The sequence below is a fragment of the Symphalangus syndactylus genome, chromosome 17 (assembly GCF_028878055.3).
Source record: "Symphalangus syndactylus isolate Jambi chromosome 17, NHGRI_mSymSyn1-v2.1_pri, whole genome shotgun sequence".
Taxonomy (NCBI): Eukaryota; Metazoa; Chordata; class Mammalia; order Primates; family Hylobatidae; genus Symphalangus; species Symphalangus syndactylus.
The window spans coordinates 22,788,039-22,806,377 of NC_072439.2; the positions used below are offsets into that span (position 1 = coordinate 22,788,039).

The 18,339-nt window shown below is 61.0% G+C and overlaps 1 protein-coding gene across 5 annotated transcripts in view; it reads right to left on the reverse strand.

The window, feature by feature from the left end:
* Nucleotides 1-2,072: 2,072 nt before the first annotated feature.
* PAK4 (p21 (RAC1) activated kinase 4) overlaps nucleotides 2,073-18,339 on the reverse strand; it is a 53,455-nt gene continuing 37,188 nt past the window's right edge. For 3 of the 5 annotated variants that reach the window (XM_055250539.2, XM_063621188.1, XM_055250535.2), the window contains 9 exons: nucleotides 13,455-13,527; nucleotides 12,029-12,254; nucleotides 8,412-8,870; nucleotides 7,755-8,210; nucleotides 6,396-6,529; nucleotides 6,022-6,148; nucleotides 4,767-4,892; nucleotides 3,664-3,798; nucleotides 2,073-3,048 (listed from right to left, as the gene is read on the reverse strand). In XM_055250539.2, the coding sequence (XP_055106514.2) occupies nucleotides 2,893-3,048; nucleotides 3,664-3,798; nucleotides 4,767-4,892; nucleotides 6,022-6,148; nucleotides 6,396-6,529; nucleotides 7,755-8,210; nucleotides 8,412-8,870; nucleotides 12,029-12,232 (1,797 nt within the window). In that variant the 5' untranslated portion in view covers nucleotides 12,233-12,254; nucleotides 13,455-13,527 and the 3' untranslated portion in view covers nucleotides 2,073-2,892. The remainder of the gene's footprint in view (nucleotides 3,049-3,663; nucleotides 3,799-4,766; nucleotides 4,893-6,021; nucleotides 6,149-6,395; nucleotides 6,530-7,754; nucleotides 8,211-8,411; nucleotides 8,871-12,028; nucleotides 12,255-13,454; nucleotides 13,528-18,339) is intronic. The other 2 variants (XM_055250543.2, XM_055250544.2) reach the window with 2 other exon arrangements.

Here is an 18,339-nt window from a genome sequence, read left to right on the forward strand (position 1 = left end):
ACAGGTGGCAGCAGCCTCCTGCCTTTAATGATCACTGGGCACTTGCCCCTCTGTGGCTCCTCCACCCTTCTCAAAGCTTTGTCATGATCCAACCACCGGTACCAAATCCCCACCATTTGAAACAACTCTAGTTGGGGTCTGTTTTCCTGACTGGCTCTGGCAGGAGGCAGCCGCGTGGGGAGGAATGGGGCCTCGGGCAGCTTTCACCCCACGCCACCCAAAGCCATGCCTTCAAACTGCAGTGAGTGGACTGGGCACGGTGGCTCACGCCTGTAATCCCAGCACTTTGGGGGGCCAAGGAGGGAGGATCCCTTGAGGCCAGGAGTTCGAAACCAGCCTAGGCAACATAGCAACCTCGTCTAAAAAAAAAAAACCACCCAAAACAAAACAAACCTGCAGTGAGTGACTGAAGGCACCAAAACCAGCAGAGCCACCATGGGGTCACAGATGTGACTGGGCAAGGGAGCTCCCGTCTCTAAGCCCATGGTTTCTTCAGCAGGAGAGTGGGCAGCTCCTAGAGCTAGCTGTTCTCAGTGCCCGTGGTGTCCACCCTGGCTGTGAGCCTTGTGTTTCTGAGATGCTCTGTTCTTTACCGTCCTTGTCTGGGTCTGGAACCATGGTCACAGAGGCCTCCTGAACTGCTATCCTCTTTTCTGGAACAACTTGCTCACAAGGTAGAAGGAATTACCTGCTCCTTCAAAGTCTGGTAAATCTCATTTGAGGCCAGGCACGGTGGCTCATGCCTGTAATCCCAGCACTTTGGGAGGCTGAGGTGGGTGGATCACGAGGTCAGGAGTTCAAGACCAGCCTGGCCAAGATGGCGAAATCTGGTCTCTACTAAAAATACAAAAAATTAGCTGGGTGTGGTGGCAGGCGCCTGTAATCCTAGCTACTCGGGAGGCTGAGGCAGGAGAATCACTTGAACCCAGGAGACAGAGGTTGCAGTGAGCCAAGATTGTGCCACTGCATTCCAGCCTGGGCGACAGAGCGAGACTCCATCTCAAAAAAAAAAAAAAAAAAAAATCTCATTTGAAAGTACATTCAAGCCTGAAACCTTTTGTTTATTCTGGAGTATGTGTGCAGTGAGGAGACAGTTATTTGGTCTTGTTTTGTATTTCTTCTTTTGCCAATGTTAGCATTTTTTTTTTTTCCAGAAAGGCATCCACCTCACCTAAGCCTCCAACACATCGCAGAGAGCACAGCTGCTTGCACTGCTGGGTTTCACTCTGTGATGATCCATCTAGGCTGTGTTTGCACTTGGCATAGGCCCTGCCACACACACAGTGCCCTGATTCTTGGGGTCAGGACCTGTGAAGGGCGGGAGGCGTGGACTAACCTGGAATCTCTGCCCTGGCCACTCACTTCCCAAGAGGACCAGGCTGAAGTCTCTGGTGCTGACGCCTGGCTGGCTTTGGGGACGGAGGCTCACTCCTGGCTCTCTCCCCACCCCACTGCCTCCCTGGGTGCTGTGGAGGATGCAGAAAGTGCAGCCCAACAGGGCCTCGGGCGCGAAGTGCCAGGATGCAGCAGCAGCAGTGATGGCGGCATGGCCACCTCCATGCCAGTCAGATTCCCCCCAGCGTGGGCTTGGCTCTGGGCTCCTGCATGGAGGGACACACTTCACAGGGGGTCTCTCCGAAGCCAGCAGCTCTAGGCCAGTCAACCTCAGTCAATCCCCCAAAAGCCTGTCTGCCCACTGACCAATTTGCCAAATGGCCTTAAATTTACTAACTTGGGTAGCTCCTACTCACCAAACGCGCTCAAGACAGCCTTTAAAAGGTTCCAGGAAATTGCAGATTTGGCAAACTGGGATCAGTCTGCACATGGACAGTGGCAAACTGGCTGCTTCCAGGCGTGGGGGGCGGGTACAATCCTGTCCCATTCCAGGGAGTGGCGGGTTGGGGGAGCTTACTGGCTGCTATGAGCTGAACTCCCCACTCCCCACCCCACCCTCGCCCTGCCTTGGCTGGAATTGTGGTTTGCTCCCAGATCCAGACCCTCTCCCTGCAAATTCCCACCCAAGACAGCCGGGCAGGGCGCCCCCCACCCCCACCACATCACACACACACACAAAACAAGACAATGTTTTAATTGTAAAACTAACTCGAGGCAGGGGTGGGCGGGCCGGGGCTGTGCTGACCGGGCAGGAACCTGGTTCTTCAGGCAGTGGTTCTGCCAGGGCCACCCCGCAGGACAGGGACCATCTGTCCCCCAATAGAGGCAGGGGCTAGAGTGTTATAAAATGACAATATAAATAGACTTCTAGAAAAGAGGAGGCTGTCCAGGTGCAGTAGTCATTTGCTGCAGGGGCTGGAGAGGGTGGGGGGCCCTGACCTGTCTCCCCAACCAGCCACAGAAAGGGGGCGCAGGGCTATGGGAAAAGGCCACTCTTCGGACATTCATGATCGACCCCCACAATGGCTCAGGGGGAGAGGGGGCTGGGCATCAGGCAAGGCGCCAGACACCCCTTGCAGGCTGGAGGATGGGGTGGCTGGACCTTTGCACACACGCACATGCACACTCACACGCGTGCACTCACACACGTTCACCTCTTAGTGTTCTCTCCACCCCCAGCGACCCCCACTGCAGACTTCCAGTGATGGGAGGGCCGCTGTCCTTCCTGGAGACAGAAGAACATGGGGGAGGGCCTGTCCCAGAAGGTGGGGGTCCTGGGAGCCTCGCTTGCTCCCACGAGTCCCTGTGTTTTTCTAAAAGTCACGAGATCAAAACCGGAGTTCAGTAGTAGGGTCCCATCTACCCCCAGCAAGGAGGGCGGTGCCACGCGGAGCATCTCCCGGGCTGGGAGGAGGGGGAGGCCTGGCCCCCTACTGGCCTCGGTGGGGCGGGGGTGACCCGGGGGGGCTCTTTGGTCGAGGGGAAGGGCGCTGGGCCTCATCTGGTGCGGTTCTGGCGCATGAGGGGCACGATGCTGGCAGGTGGCCCTGCCTTGGCCAGGAATGGGTGCTTCAGCAGCTCAGCTGCCGTGGCCCGCTGGGCAGGGTCCCGCACCAGCAGGCGGTCCAGGAAGCCCTTCAGGGATGGCGACACCTGTCGAGAAGGAGGGGAGGGTCAGGGGGCGAGGGTCCCCACTATTCATTTGCTGTGGGGCCGCAGTGTCCGCCTCTGCCAAGTTGGCTGGCGGCATGTACTGTGCAGGAAGGCAAGGGGCAGAGGTCATGGGTGTCTAGAGCTTGGGGTGTAGGCGGGACAGGGACAGTGATGACACCTGTGATGGTGCTTACTGTGTGGCCCCAGAGGAAGCGACAAACCCTGGGGGCTCATGTACTCCCTATTTCCATGGTTTAGCCAGGAGCTGGAAGCAACTGCGGCCTAGAGGTGCCCCTTTCCCTCCTGGCGAGTGCTCCACTAGGAAGGTCCGGGCCCTGTCCTTCACTTCTAAATGTGCAAATCTCCCTAGGGCCGGGCGGGGCCCAGGGTAACGGTGAGGGTGCAGGGGGCCGGTGGCTCTGCTGCCTCAGTCGCCCAGGCCCCACAGAGGGGGGTCTGCACAGACACACGAGGCCCGGGGGTGGGGGGCCCAGCGCACAGTAAGCGCCATCCCAGGCGCCATCACTGTCCCCATCCCATCCATACCCCATGCTCCACCTGGCGCCCTGCCACCTGCCAGCTGGCGCACAGTTTCCCAGCCAGGGAGGGGCCTACCTTGTGCAGGTTCTTCAGTCGGGGTGGCAGGTTGTCCCGAATCATCTTCATGGCTTTGAGGGGTGGCTCGTTGAAGTAGGGGGGCTCTCCATCTACCATCTCAATCACCATTATCCCCAGTGACCAGATGTCCACCTGGGGCGGGAGAAGGGACAGCAGGGCTGAGCTGTGGGGGGATGGTGGGTCCTGGGGAGGCCGCAGGGAGGGACTGCTCCAGCGTTGTCTCTGCCTCTGGCTCCTGGAGTCCTTGGCCCAGAACTCCCTCTTGGGTGCCCAGCCAGCAGTCCACGGAGCACTCGTCCTCCAGGGAGCCCCTGAAGAGAGCTGCCCCCCCAGCACCCACCCCTCTTCTTTCTGTCAACTGCCCCCAGATGTCCTCCCTCCCTCAGCCCAGGTAGCATCCACTGGTGGGTTCAGGACCCACACGGCCTCATCACCACAGTGGAGACACAGTGATTGGTTCAGAAACAGGCACAGGACCCAGGCTGAGCCAATCAGAGCCAACCTGGGGACTTTACCCAAAACACCCAGGGAAAGAGGAGAGCCCATAAGTGGGAGACACTTCCCAGAGCTGCCGGGGCCAGCTCTGCTCCCACAAGGGGAAAGCCGGCCTGTGAAGACAATGCTCAGAAATCAGAGCCAAGGCTGGGCGTGGTGGCTCACACCTGTAATCCCAGTACTTTGGGAGGCCAAGGCGGGTAGATCACTTGTGGTCAGGAGTTCAAGACCAACCTGGCCAACATGGTGAAACCCCATCTCTACTAATATAAAAATTAGCCGGGCATGGTGGCGGGCGCCTGTAAAACCAGCTTCTCGGGAGGCTGAGGCAGGAGAATTGCTTGAACCCGGGAGGCAGAGGTTGCAGTGAGCTGAGATTGCACCACTGCACTCCAGCCTGGGCAACAGAGCGAGACTCCATCTCAAAAAAAAAAAAAAAAAAAAAGAATGAATGAATACATGCACGCCTGCAGTACCTCCTTGTCCAGAGCACCATTCCTGGCAACCATTCCCCAGACTGGGCCCCACCTCCCGCCGGCGCTGCAGCTGGAAAATGGCAGTGTACGCTGTCCACGGTGGGACAACCAAGCCACCCCAGGGCTCACCTCTGGCCCGTAGGGAAGGCGGGAGATGAGCTCTGGGGCCATCCAGTAGGGCGTGCCGACCAGCGACTTCCTTCGGGGCACTTCCTTGCTCACCTGGGCGCAGAACCCGAAGTCTGACAGCTTCACCTGGGGCAGGGCAGAGGCAGTAGGGTCAGAGGAGCTGGCACAGCTGGAGGGCGAGCAGGGGTGTCTGCCTGCATCATTCCTCGGCTTCAGACACGATGTGCAGCCCAGAGGTCAGAGCTGGGGTTCCGAGCCAGACCACTGGGGAGCTCCACCACCTCCCGGTGGGGGCCCTCGGGCGAGTCACCTCCCCCAGGATCCCCCCATTTCCCTCCCTGACAGCCCCTGGGGCTTTTGGGGACAGTGACCTGAGTACTGCAGATAGCAAAAGCCGGGCTGGAGCTGGGAACAGAGGTGGCCCGGAAAGCCTGTGCCCTGGGGCCCTGCTGCCCTGGAGCAAGTCTTTAGTTCGGGTGGAGCGGAAGGTAGCCCTGCACTAGGGCCGTGAGGGGACACAGCCTGCCTTTGCGACAACCAGGCCCCTCACACCTTCTTAGGAACTGTGGGCCCCTTTCCGATTTTTGAGGATTTCTATGGGTCTTCTTCCCTCCAGAAAACATCCCCACAACCGTGTGTGGACAATCTCAGGTGGCCCACAGATATCGGCCCCAAAACACATCTGTAGACATCTGGAGATTTTCACAGACTGTCAGTGACACAGAGCTCTCTCTGCCTCTGCCTGGACTGACTCATGCGGCTTAATCTTCCTTGGGGGAAGGGATGGAGTCATCCACTTCTGCAAGCATTTCATGCACATCAAGGGCCCTCTCTCACAGAAATTCATGTCCACCCGACGTTATAATTGCCACAGCCTCAGATTCGGAACTTCAGTCCAAAGTATGGAAGACAGGGCTGGGGTCCACGGCCCGCCCTGGGTGCTGGGCAGGGAGCAGCTTTTCAATGGAGGGAGAAGCCTGTGGCAGGGGCTGCACTGTCTGCCCAGATCCCTGCCCCCTGGCCCAGTGTCCTGTGCTGATGGCAGAGCCCCTGCCAGCCTGTGCCCTCCCACTGCACAGAGCCCCCACTGAGCTGGAGCCTGACTCTGGGCTGCTCCATGAGGGAGGGATGAACTTCCTGGCTCCTCAAGGCACAGACCTGGAGGTCAGAGCTCACCTACAGGGGATGGGAAGAGGCAGGGAAGCCCTGCAGCCGGAACCCCGCCGCCCCCATACCCTGCCACCCGTCCCCTCACCCTGCCATCATGGGTCAGCAGGATCGAGTCGCTCTTGATGTCCCGGTGGATGACGCCCTGGGCGTGGAGCACTGACAGGGCCTGCAGCACTGCCAGGCACACGGCCGCGATCTGCTCCTCGTTCATCCTGTGGGGTGGGGTGGGGGGTGAGCAGCCAGGTGGACAGCACCCCAGGGGGCAGAGGGGGACGCAGCCCTGCCTTGCGGTGGGAGGAATCTGAGACCACTCGACCCCACTCTGGAGTGGGAGGAATGGAAGACATGACCCCATCCCGGGGGCCCGAAGCACAGCTGGTTTGGAGATGTGGCTCCACCCCTAGTGGTCTGGAGGGGACTTGGTCGTGTCACAGGAGGGGTCTGAGGCCCCGGAAATACCTGGTGTGGGTGACGATGTCGGTGAGGGCGCCTCCTTCCAGGAACTCCATGACCACCCAGAGCTCGTCCCCCACCAGGTAGCTGTTGTACATCTCCACCACATTCTCGTGCTGGTAGTCCCTCATGATCACCACCTGTGCAGGGGCTGGGTCAGCGGTGGAGGGAGGCGGGAGGGCTGCCAGCCCCGCCTCAGACCCAGCCACCACCACCCCCCTGGCTCCCCGGCAGTTCTACATCGAGCTTGTGCTCACCGGGGCCACCTGGACTGCCCTTCCCTACTGCCACAGCCACGTGGGCCTCAGAGCCAGCTTGAAGCCCACGCCTCCCTTCTGGGGGTGCACCCCCTGGGCACACGCCCATCTCAGGTCAGTCCTGGGCTGGTGCAGGGGAGCAAGTGGGAAGAGGGCATTCAAGCACAGGGCTGAGACCCGGACAAGGGCAAGGATAAGAGAAGAGGCGTGTGTGGGGGGAGGATGAGGAACCCAGGCGAGGAGCTCCTGGTGCAGCCGGGTGCTGTGATGGGCAACAGGGTCGAGAGGGGCCTCACATGCCTGGCAAAGGGACCTGGGCTTCCTATCGTCAGGGCGCTGCGGGGCACTGCCAGGGTCTCTAAGGAGGGACGGGGACGGGGTGGGCCTGAACGTCAGAAACATCCTCTTGGTTGTTGTGTGGGCTGTGCCGAGGGACGCCCGGGAGCGGAGGCCGGGGCGGGGCACAGGGAACCCAGGAGGGGCAGGTCTGGAGGACACTGTACCCTGGAGCCCAGGTGGGCCTCAGTGGGTGTGAGGGGCCTGGAAGACACTGGGTGGGGGGTCAGTGGGCTGAGGAACCCTGGGTCTGGGGCTCAGGGACAGAGATGTGGGTGAGGGTGCTGAGGACAGAGGCAAGGACCCAGCTGGGGCGGAGGAGACGGCCTGGGGAGGGAGAGGAGTGAGGGGAGGAGGGGAGCCTGGCCCAGCATGGAAGAGTGCAGGGAGAGGAGGGAGGGCAGGGAGAGGAGGGAGGGCAGAGCGGGGAGGAGGAGGGAGAGGAGGGAGGGCAGAGCGGGGAGGAGGAGGGAGAGGAGGGAGGGTAAGGTGGGAGGGGAGGGTGGGAGGGGAGGGGGGCAGGGCGGGAGGGGGGGAGGACGGAGGGCTGGGCGGGAGGGGTGGGAGGAGGGGGGGCAGGGCGGGAGGGGGGGGAGGAGGGAGGGCAGGGCGGGGGGGGAGGAGGGAGGGCAGGGCAGGAGGGGGGGAGGAGGGAGGGCAGGGCGGGAGAGGGGGAGAGGAGGGAGGGCAGGGCAGGAGGGGAGGAGAGGAGGGAGGGCAGGGTGGGAGGGGTGGGAGGACTGGCAGGGCGGCAGGGCAGCAGCGCCCGCACCTCGTTGAAGAGCAGCTCGCGCCTCTGCTGCTTGCGCAGGTCCATCTTCTTGACGGCCACCAGCTTGCCCGAGCTGCGCACAGTGGCGATGCACACGATGCCCGTGGAGCCCTCGCCGATCTTGATGAAGTTGTCCAGGTAGGAGCGGGGGTCGCCTGGGTCCACCACCAGCTGCAGGGCAGCCCGGAACTGCTCATGGGATACTCGCTGTGGCTCCCGCTGTGGTGAGCGGGGGCCAGGGGGCCCAGGAACAGCAGGGGCGGCAGGGGCGGCAGGGGCGGCGGGGGTGCGGGCTGGAGGGGCCAGCTGGGGCTCCGAGGCGTGGGGGCCCAGCACTCCAGGGCTGGGGGCACCTCGGGCTCTGGTGGGAGGCCGGGAGGAGGAGGAGGAGGAGGACTGGGGGACGGCCAGGCTCCCCGCTGATGGCCCGTTAGGGGCCACGTCATGAGGCTCCCCCTGAAACAGAAGAGAGAGGTAGCTGTCAGTGATGGGTGCCAGGGAGCAGCTCTGCTCCCTAAGCAGGAGAGAGACCCAGCGATCGGACAGACACATGGGTGGTCAGGATGAGATGCACGGTGGTGGGGCGGGCCTGGAAGGTGGGGACAGAGGAGCAACGGGCAGGGGACAGTGGGGGCCCTGGGGCGGGGGATGGGTTACCTGGGCACCCCGGGATGGGTGGTCCGTGTCAGCCCTCGGGTAGGTGTTAAAGGGCCGGCCAGCTGCCAGTTTTGCCCCACTGGCCAGACCAGCAGGCTGGGGGGTGCCGACGTCAGGCCCAGAGAGGGGGCGTTTGTCCCGGGAGGACTCCTGGGGCCCCCCTGAGCCCTCCCTGGAAGACTTGGGCCTCTTCTCTGGCCCCGCCCGTCGCCTGTCACCACTGCCGCCACCCGCCTCGCTGTGACCGGCGATCCGGCCTCGGCTGCCTGCCTTCCCCGGGCCCCCTCTGGCCGTGGTGGCCGGCTCCTCTGGCATCCCATTTTCCTGGCGGACACGGGCGGGCGGCGGCGGGCTGTCTCTCCGCAGGGAGTTGGAGCGTGTCACCGACATGTTCTCAAACTCGTCCAGCAGCAGCGTGAGGGCCCCATCCTTGGCACCTTTGCTGCCCCGCACGATGGTCTGGGGTCCCAGTCAATGGTGGGTGGGGGCCCAGCAAGGAGTGGGGCACACAGGATGTGCATCCGACACGCAGGGACAGGACAGCACGACACACACAGAGACAAGACAGAGACGCAATGAAGAGATGCCATGGAGTGACAATGGCATGGGCGGTGCGGCCCCTCCCCTCCCTGGGGCCGCAGCTGAAGGGGCCGGAGGAGTGATCGCCATGGCCAGGCTGCTGCCCCCTGGCTCGGTGGGACCCTGAAGAGGCCCCCTTGTTTTTCTCCTGTTCCCCACACTGGTGGAATAGTCCTGCCCTGCGGGGTTGGGGGAGGGAGGGCAGAAGCTGACCCACCCCATAATCAGCACCGAGGGCTGCAAATGGCAGGGTGCTGGGGCCAGGGCCTGGCCTGGCACTTCCTCCCATGTGGGCGCCAGTGTTCCTTAGCCCCAAAACCACACTCTCTGCTCCCATGAACAACAAGGGGTGGGGGACAGGGAGAGTCAGAAAGGCCTGGTCCCAAAGTAGAGGGCAAGGGGGTCCCAGGAGCCGGGTGGCAAATACAAATGCAGGTGGGGACCAGGCAGAACATCCAGTGCCTCCCAAGTCACCCTGTCCCCACCCTCTGTGGTCTGAGTTGTGTCCTGCAGGCCACCTCTGCCCCCGCTCCATTTCCAGGAACACCGGTGTCTCTGCCACCCCCGCCCCCCTGCGCCCAGGGCCTCTCTGCTGGCTGCTCCCTCTGCCTGGAACATCAGCTCTCACGGTCCCCGTGGCTCCCTCCCTCCACTCCTTCAGGTCTTTGCTCAAAACTCAGCTTCTCAGTGAGGCTTCCGCTGGCCTCCCGTCATCTAAGATGCCAGCCCCTGCCCTCCCCGGCCCCTGCCCTGCCTGCATTCTACCTAGAGCAACTAACAGCAGCTGATACAGAGCACGCAGGCATCTGTCCGCTCCCGGCTCTGCCTAGTGCACGCTCCGGGCAGTGATTGCTTTTTCCTGTCTGCTTCGGGTCCTGCTCCATCTCAGCACCTAGACCCAGCATCTGGCGCACAGCAGGGGCTCAGTGAACTTTTGCTAAACCACGTAGTGAGTGAGTTGTCTGTGCAAAGGCCACAGTGAGCCGAGAACGTGGGCCCTGCTGACAGGGACCCTGCCCGGGGCTGCCAGATGTCCTCCAGCCGGAGGCCTGCCTCTAACGTGCGGAAAACACTGATCCCACAAAACTTGGACCCTGCCTGGGGCTGCCAGGCATCCTCCAGCTGGAGCCCTGCCTGTAACGTGTAGAAAACACTGATCCCACAAAATCCGTGGCCTGCCGCTTCCCTGTCTCTCCTGGCCGTGGCTGTCGGCCTGAAGCTGGGCCTTGCCCAGGGGCCCCAGGAAATTAAGGTGGACACAAGGCAGACTTTGCTATTAGAGCAGAACGTTGAGGCCAAGAACAGTGGCTCACGCCTATAATCCCAGCACCTTGGGAGGCCAAGGATCACCTGAGGTCAGGAGTTTGAGACCAGCCTGGCCAAAATGGCGAAAACCTATCTCTACTAAAAATACAAAAATTAGCTGGGCATGGTGGTGGGCGCCCGTAATCCCAGCTACTTGGGAGGTTGAGGCAGGAAAATCGCTTGAACCCAGGAGGCAGAGGTTGCAGTGAGACGAGATGGCGCCACTGCACTCCAGCCGGGGAGACAGAGCAGGAAAGTGTCTCAAAAAAACAAAAAAAAACAAAAAAAAAACAGGGGGTTGAGATCGTCCTGGGAGGCCTGAGGCCTGGCCAAGGGCAGCAAACACAAGTGCCCCCGGGGCCCTAGGACAGTGCTGGCCACAAGGCCCCGTGTGTGAATTCAGGTGCCCTGCCTCCCGGTGGGACAGTCACAGGCAGGCCTCACATCTGGTGAGCCAGGCAGGGGCTGGGTTTTTGGAGACACCTTGGTGGGGGCAAAGCCTACATCCAAGTGGCCACAGAGCCAGGCAGGGCGTGGAGCTGAGGCAGGTCGGGTGCAGCCTGTGGCCCAGAAGAACCAGTGCCCCACCTGTGGAGGCAGCTGCCACTGGGCTCCAGCTGGTCTGTCACCAGATGCCAGAAACGGCTTTGGAAGTGAAGTCTGTCACTTTTTCAGTGGAGGCAAAGAAGTCAAAGCATTCAAAAGCACCCTGCATGGGCCACACGGACCCCTCAGTGGGCCACCACATTGAGGCTGCACTTGTGTCTATGGCCAACTTGTGGGCCTTGGGGCTTCTCCCCGCCAGGCTGGGCTGGGCACCAGGAGGGTGAGTCCCCAGGCACACCCATCTCTACCCGCTGGAAGCAAACCTGGCCGAGCTCCCCTTGGCCTGCGGCCCCTCCCAGTCCCCACTGACCATGGGAGAGAGTCCAGGCTCCGAGGCTGGCTTCCGAGGCCCAGCATGGGCTCAGGCCAGGCCAGCCTCAGGCCAGGCCACACCCAGACACCGGCTCCACAACTCTTATAATTTCACATGGAGGCAGGAGAGGGGTTGAGAGCATGGGCCTTGGAAACAGACATTGGTTCAAATCCCAACCTTGCCATTTTGCTGTAGATGGCAGGAAAAAAAACCCCCAAAACCAAAAAGCCCCCAGTGTTTCACAGGAGTGATTTTCTCCACTAAAGCCCGGCTTCCCCAGCGTCTGCTGGAATTCTTCCTCCTCCTCCTCACCCCTGGGCTCTGCCTCAGTGTCCCCTCCTCCCAGAAGCTTGCCTGGACCCCTGGTCTGTGTCAGGTGCCTCCTCCGGGCTCCCCCACCCAAGCCCTGACCACTTGGGGCTGTCACCCTCTGGGAATGGGTCTGTCCCCCACTACCAGGAACTCTGGAAAGGCTCAAGGGTGGGTGGGACAGGAGTGTGGTCCAGGGTACAGCAGCATGGCCCCTGGGACATGAGTGTGCGGGAGATGGCAGAGCTTGGAAGCTGGTGTGGGGCTGTCAGATGGGCCATGGGGGGCTCAGGTTGGGGTGGCATGGGTTCTTAGCACTTGGAGCCAGTGGGTAGAGGGTGAAAGGCCAGCACTGGACCCAGGATCAGGGTGGAAGGCTGGGGTGTGTCTGTTTCCACGTTAGTGAGGAGGTGTCGGTCACAGGGTCGGTCGAGTGTGGGGTTGAGCGCTGGGGCCACTCGGGGGTTGGGGTGGGCTGGGGGAGGTGGTGGTGGGTGCCGCATACCTTGGGGGCCCCGGGCTGGATGGAGGTGATGCAGGCGGGGTCGATGAGGGGCTTCGGCCGGCGAGCCGACTCCTCGATCAGGCTCTGCCACTGGCGGGGCAGCCCCGTGAACTTCTGCTCATGCTGGTCGAAGCCCGTGTGCACGCGGTGCTCGAAGTTGGATGGCGCGGAGATCTCCACCCGCTTCTTCCTCTTCCCAAACATGGTGCCGGGGGCTCGGTGCGGTCTTCGGGAGGGAATCACGGTGGGTGGGTGAGAGCCTGCCCATGTCTCTTCCTTCTCTGCCCCTGCTCTGTCCCTTCCATCCTCATCTTACACCAGGACCAACAGGAGGCAGCAGCCTCCTTCCAGGTCTCCCTGCTCACCCCCTGCCCCCATCTGTGTGGCACACACAGCCAGAGGGTACCCGTGAGCACCCGAGCGGTCCCATCCCTCTGCTCAGAACTTTCCTGCCGCTCTGTCTCCTGCGGGCCCACAAGGCCCCATCACCTCTCTGTTCTCATCCCCTGGAGACCTCAGGACCTTTGCATGGGCTGGCCCCTCTGCCAGGAGCTCACTTCCCAGTGTCTGCACAGGACTCCCCGTCCCCTCCTTCAGTTCTCAGAGCAGCAGTGACTCCTTTCCTGACCACCCCAAGGCAAACAGCCCCGTGTCCCGCCGTCCCCACTCTACATCACCGTCACAGCCCGGAACTCATGGAAATCCTGTTTGTTGTTCCTTCTTAGGTTCATGAGTGCAGCATCCACACCGCACCGCTAGAATGTCAGTACTACATTCTGGCCGGGTCCCATCTGCCCCGCTTCACCACATCCCCTGCTATGCCTGGTACATGGTGTGTACTCAATGGATGGTCACTGATGGCCTGGCCACTGCCACTGGTCCAGCCATGAGTCTGGGCTGGGGACGCACACACCTTTGGATACTGACTCAGCACAGGGTTACTGAGCCCCTGGGTAAGAGGGCACCCAGGCAGCCTTGCTGTGACACTCCCCTATCTTTAGGATCTGTGGTCTTCAGTCGGGCCCTTGCCACAGTACCAAGCACAGAGCAAATGCTCGACCAAAGCCACTTTAAAAAACAAAGGGGCTGAGGGGGAGACACGCTGATGGCAGCGTCCCACAGAGAAAGATGGGAAAGGGAACCAGGTGGCCGTAGTTCGACTCTCCACCACATGCTGCCGCAACTTTGGGCAGGTGACAACCTCTCTGTGCTGTGGATGAACCCCCACAGGGCTGCTGTGAAGGGTAATGGGTGACTGGGAGCAAAGAGCTTGGTGCAGGGCTGGGCAAATACAGGGGGCCTATCGGTGGGGACCACTGTGATGGCCAGGGTGACTCCCACAGAGCCTGTAGGAGGAGCCCAGGTCCTGCTCCCCCGGAAGGCCCCACCCCAGCTGTCCTGGCCCGGGCCCTGGAGTCGCACACACCTGGTCTGATGCTGGTGGGACAGAAGTGCCCTCAGGCAGGTGACCACTCCTCTAGGGGCTTCGGGTTACTCATCTGTAAAATGAGAGGAATACATCCGTTCACTCACTCATTCATTCATTCATTCATTCATTTAGGAGTAACTCAGCAATGGGCCTCCTCTGTGGCCACCGCAGTGACCCAGACAGCCTTTGACTTCATGGGAAGTTCGTGTGGGGCAGACAGACCTGTCCCCATGCAGCAGCAGCCCAGGGTGGTCAAGGCTGGGGGACGGGAGCACGGGACCCAGTCTGGAGGGATGCGGGGTGGGCAGCAGGAAGGCTTCCAGGAAGAGGGGAAAAGTTCAGACCAGAGGACGAGGGGACACACATGTGGAGTTTCTGTTCTGTCTTGTTCCCAACGGGCTCCCCAGAGCCCAGCACAGTACGCAGCCCAGAGAGTCCTGTGGCCCTAGTGAGAGGACAGGGACGCACAGATGCACGTGGCCCCTCCACACCTACTTCTCCTCCTGGCTCAGGCTGCCTTCCTGGGAGCAGCTGGGAAAGGTGAGGCCCTGGCCCAGAGCTAGGACCATCGATGGGAGCCAGCCAGGGGAACCGGTTTGGCAGTGGGAGCCCTGTGGGAGGTGGGTGGGGGCCCGGCATCCAACCTGTCTCAACTGGTCCCAAGAGGCCAGCGGGTGGTCAGAGCCGGGCCTGGCCAAGGCTCCCAGGGTTGGCCCAGTTTCCCTGCTTGCCCTGGGGCCCAGGATGGAGGGCGGACGGGGAGCCTCCTCTGTCTCTGCCCAGCCCCTTCTCTGATCCCAATGCCGGCGCCCTGAGTGCTGCCCACCCCTCCCTCGTGGCCTTCTAGCCTGGCCCACCCCCGTGGCCCTGACCTACTCTCTCGTGGCTTTCTAGGCCCAGCTCCTAGGGTCATCCACATACCCCAACAGTCCCCATCTGCCCACTCTGCCTGCTGTCACTCCAGATCTGCGTCCCATGTCCTCTGGCCTCTCTGTCCTCCCAGATGTCTCTCCACCCCCTTTGGCCCCATGCCCAGCCCAGGCCTCTTCATCGTGAACCTGTTGCCCCGCCCATCCCGCTCCCTCCCCACTGCGGGGCACTAGGCAGTTCCCACAGCCACAGGAAGAGGATCAGCCATGTGACCCCTCACTAAGCCCAGAGGGCGGACAGCGGGGCAGACCCTGAGGTGGGGGACACCTGGGGATGGGGCAGGAGCAGCCTGCAGGGTGGGCAGCTGGCCCAGCTGGCAGCACGGGGTCTGGGGGATGTCCTTCGAAGCCTGGCCTCCTGCCCTCCCACCCATAAACCCCCAAGGGAAGGGGGCAAGGGGCACACCTCCGGATATTTGCCTGGGGCCACCCCTTCCCTCTGGGCACTGCACAGAGGGCAGGACAAACAGAGGAACTGAACATGTTTATAATGACCAGGCAGGGACCCCACCCTGGGCTGTCCTGTGCAGCTCCAAGCCCTGCTGGTTTCCCCAGCAGGCGCTCCCTTCCCAACAGAAGCTTCTGACATGGGGGCCACAGAGGCTGTGCCAGGCCTGGGAAGAGGGAGAAGAGCTAGGCGGAAAGGCTGGGCTTGCCCAGGTGCAGGGAGGGAAGGGTGGGGGCTAGGCTCCCAGGCCAGCTCCAAGCTTGGCAGTCAGGCTGCCCAGGGCTCCAAACCCCAGCAGGGCTGCTACGACCAGCCCTGTGTGACCTCACTTTCTGTGTCTGTGAACTGGGGCTCTAACCCCACCTGGGGACCTCAATATGTGGCCCTGGGTGAGCAACTCAGCCACGCTGTGCCTCAGTTTCCTCCTCTGTTCAAAGACGGCGATGATAGTAGCTGCTTCCTGGAGTATTTATTTATTTATTTATTAATTTTAATTTTTTTTTTTAAACAGAGTCTCGCTCTGTCAAACAGGCTGGAGTGCAGTGGTGCAATCTTGGCTCACTGCAACCTCCGCCTCCCGGCTTCAAGCAATTCTCCTGCCTCAGCCTCCCGAGTAGCTGGGATTACAGGCGCCTGCCACCATGCCCAGCTAATTTTTGTATTTTTAGTAGAGACGGGGTTTCACCATGTTGGCCAGGCTGGTCTCAATCTCCTGACCTCTAGTGATCTGCCCGCCTCGGCCTCCCAAAGTGCTAGGATTACAGGTGTGAGCCACCGTGCCTGGCCTTCCTGGAGTTTTTATAAGGAATTACGCAGAACACAGGGCACGAAGGGCCTGGCCCAGAGACAGCGGCTGGGATCAGAGCCAGGGCAAATCACACACAGTAAGTGCTCGGTAAGTGCCGGTCACCATTCCAATAGCAGCCAGCACTTACTGGGTACCTACTGTGTACCAGCCCTCTTCCAGGCACTTTACCCAGAGTCCCACATCTGACCCTGGAGGGAGGGGCCATTATGAGCCCCAGATTACAGACAGGGAAAACAAGGCACAGAGGGGGACCTCATTAACCCAGGTGACCCAGCTAGGGTGGCAGAGTGGACACCAGACTCCAGGCCTGTCTGCAGAGATTCGCGGGTTCCGGCCCTGCTGTGCGTCTAATCCCGTTCCATCCTCACAAGCATCCTCATCCCAGTTCACAAATGGGGAAACTGAGGCCCAGAGAAGGGAAGGCCCTTGTCCAGGGCACGGACAGGAGAAGCAGCCAGTGAGAAGCACCCAGGATTTGAACCTGGGCAGTTGTGTGTGGAAGGCACTGAAGGCTGGGCTCTTACCTGCCTGTCCTGCTGCCCTGGAGGGCTGCGGTGACGCTGTTGGTTTTGTCTATTATTATTATTATTACTATCATCCTCCTCCTCTGAAGGTTGGTCCTGGCCTCCCCTCTCCCTCCCTCCCTCCCCATTATTTCTGTCTACACCCAGACCTTGCCTTTTCTCTCCTGGCCTAGTCTCTGCTGAGTGAGGGTCCCTCCCTCCTGTGTGACCTCTCCTGGACGCCACGGGTAGTGTGAGGAAGCACAAAGTGGGCCCCCGGGCCCCCACCTCCCCAATGGCTGTTCCCCAGCCTTTCCCACGGGCCTGGCAGCAGGAAAGATGCTAAGACCAACCCCTCCCACCAAATGTGGCCTGAGGCTCAGCTCGGTACTCCCACCACCATCGCCACCACAAGGGACCCATGGCCCAGAGCAGACGCTGATGCTGAGCTCACAGGCGCCCTCAACCGCGGTGGGGTGGCCATTCTGAGCCCCATTTTGCAGCTATGGAAACAGAGACTCACAAAGGTCAAATCTCTCACTAAGCTCACCAAGCAGAGCCGGGCCTGGAAGCCAGAGTCCCGCCCACTCCAGAGTCCACAGCCTTAAATCCTTTGCTGGCCCCCAAAATGCCTCCTCGTGGCCTGAGAGTCCCCACAGGATGCGCCCATCACCACGCTGCCCTCCTCTCCTCCCATGCACCCCTGTACTCACTGTGCCCTGGCCACACAGGTCCCCCTGCTGTTCCTCAAATCCTAGACATGGTTCCACCTCAGGGCCTTTGCATGGGCGAGTGCCCCACCTGGAACTCTCCTCTCACTGATCTCCCTCCTCCCCTGACTTCCCAGGCCCGCCTGTGCTCACAAGCCCTGCTCCTGTCCTGTCACCCTTTACGCCCGTCTCTGCTTTATCTTTCCTCAGGGCTCTTACCACATATATGGCGTGCGCGCGCGTGCGTGTGTGTGTGTGTGTGTGTAATTCGTTTTTTTTTTTTTTTTTTTTGAGACAGAGTTTCACTCTTGTTGCCCAGGCTCGAGTGCAATGGCATGATCTCGGCCCACTGCAACCTCCGCCTAGTGGGTTCATGTGTCTCTCCTGCCTCAGCCTCCCGAGAAGCTGGGATTACAGGCGTCCGCCACCATGCCCGGCTCATTTTTGCATTCTTAGTAGAGACGGGGTTTCACCATGTTGGCCAGGCTGGTCTTGAACTCCTCATCTCAGGTGATCCACCTGCCTCAGCCTCCCAAAGTGTTAGGATTGCAGGCGTGAGCCACCGGGCCCAGCCACGTGTTTAATTCTTTAGCATCTGCCTCTCCCCTAGAATGTGTCAGCTTCACATGGCAGGGACTGTCCTCTGTCTTGCCCCCTCGTAGCCCAGGGCAGCACACGGTAGGGACTCCGTGGAATGATCGTCCCTGTCCGCTGCACTATTCCCCTGCTCAGAGGCCTTGGACAAGGCCCGGCAGCACCCAGGAAATCTTTCAGATAAGCAGCTGGGACCTGGGGGCAGTAGTCCCAGAGCAGCAGGAAGGTGCAGCCTTCTGCCCCAGCCGGGGCACAGATGCCTCTGAAGTCCAGTATTTGATCCCAAAAATGCAGGCGCATTTTGTATCCCACTCTAAAATGTTTATTTCAAATTTTAAAAAATCTTTTGAATTCTTTAACATGTGGGACAGGCAGCGTTGACCTGGCCTAGCAGACACTTCAGATTTTCCAGTCACCCCCTGCATCCTCTGACCTTTTATGGGAGGAAAAGGGTCCCACCACCCCAATTCTCCCCCACAAGGTTAACTGGCCCAAATGGAAAAGCAAGATCCACCGTGCGACAAAGCTGTGGGTGTGAGCAGACACGCGCGTGCAAAAACCCTTACCTCCTGCCCCGCCCCCTCCAGGCTCTGATCAAAGCTGCTGCCCCTGGAAGGGAGGGGGCTGGCCCAGCCGGAACGCAGGGACCCGGGGGCAGGGCAGGGGAGGTGGCCAGGACCACAGGCATCCTTTCATCATCACCAAAATGAAACTCGAATCAGGAAGGGGACCCAGACCACTCACTGCCTCCAGCCTGTACTCAGCCTTCCACCATTGGGTCCCACTCACCACCCTGCCACAATCTTCACCTACCAGCTCTGGGAGGGACCCTCCCTGCCTCAGTTTACCCCCTACCTTCTGGGCATGTGCTCTGATAGTGGAGGCACTGG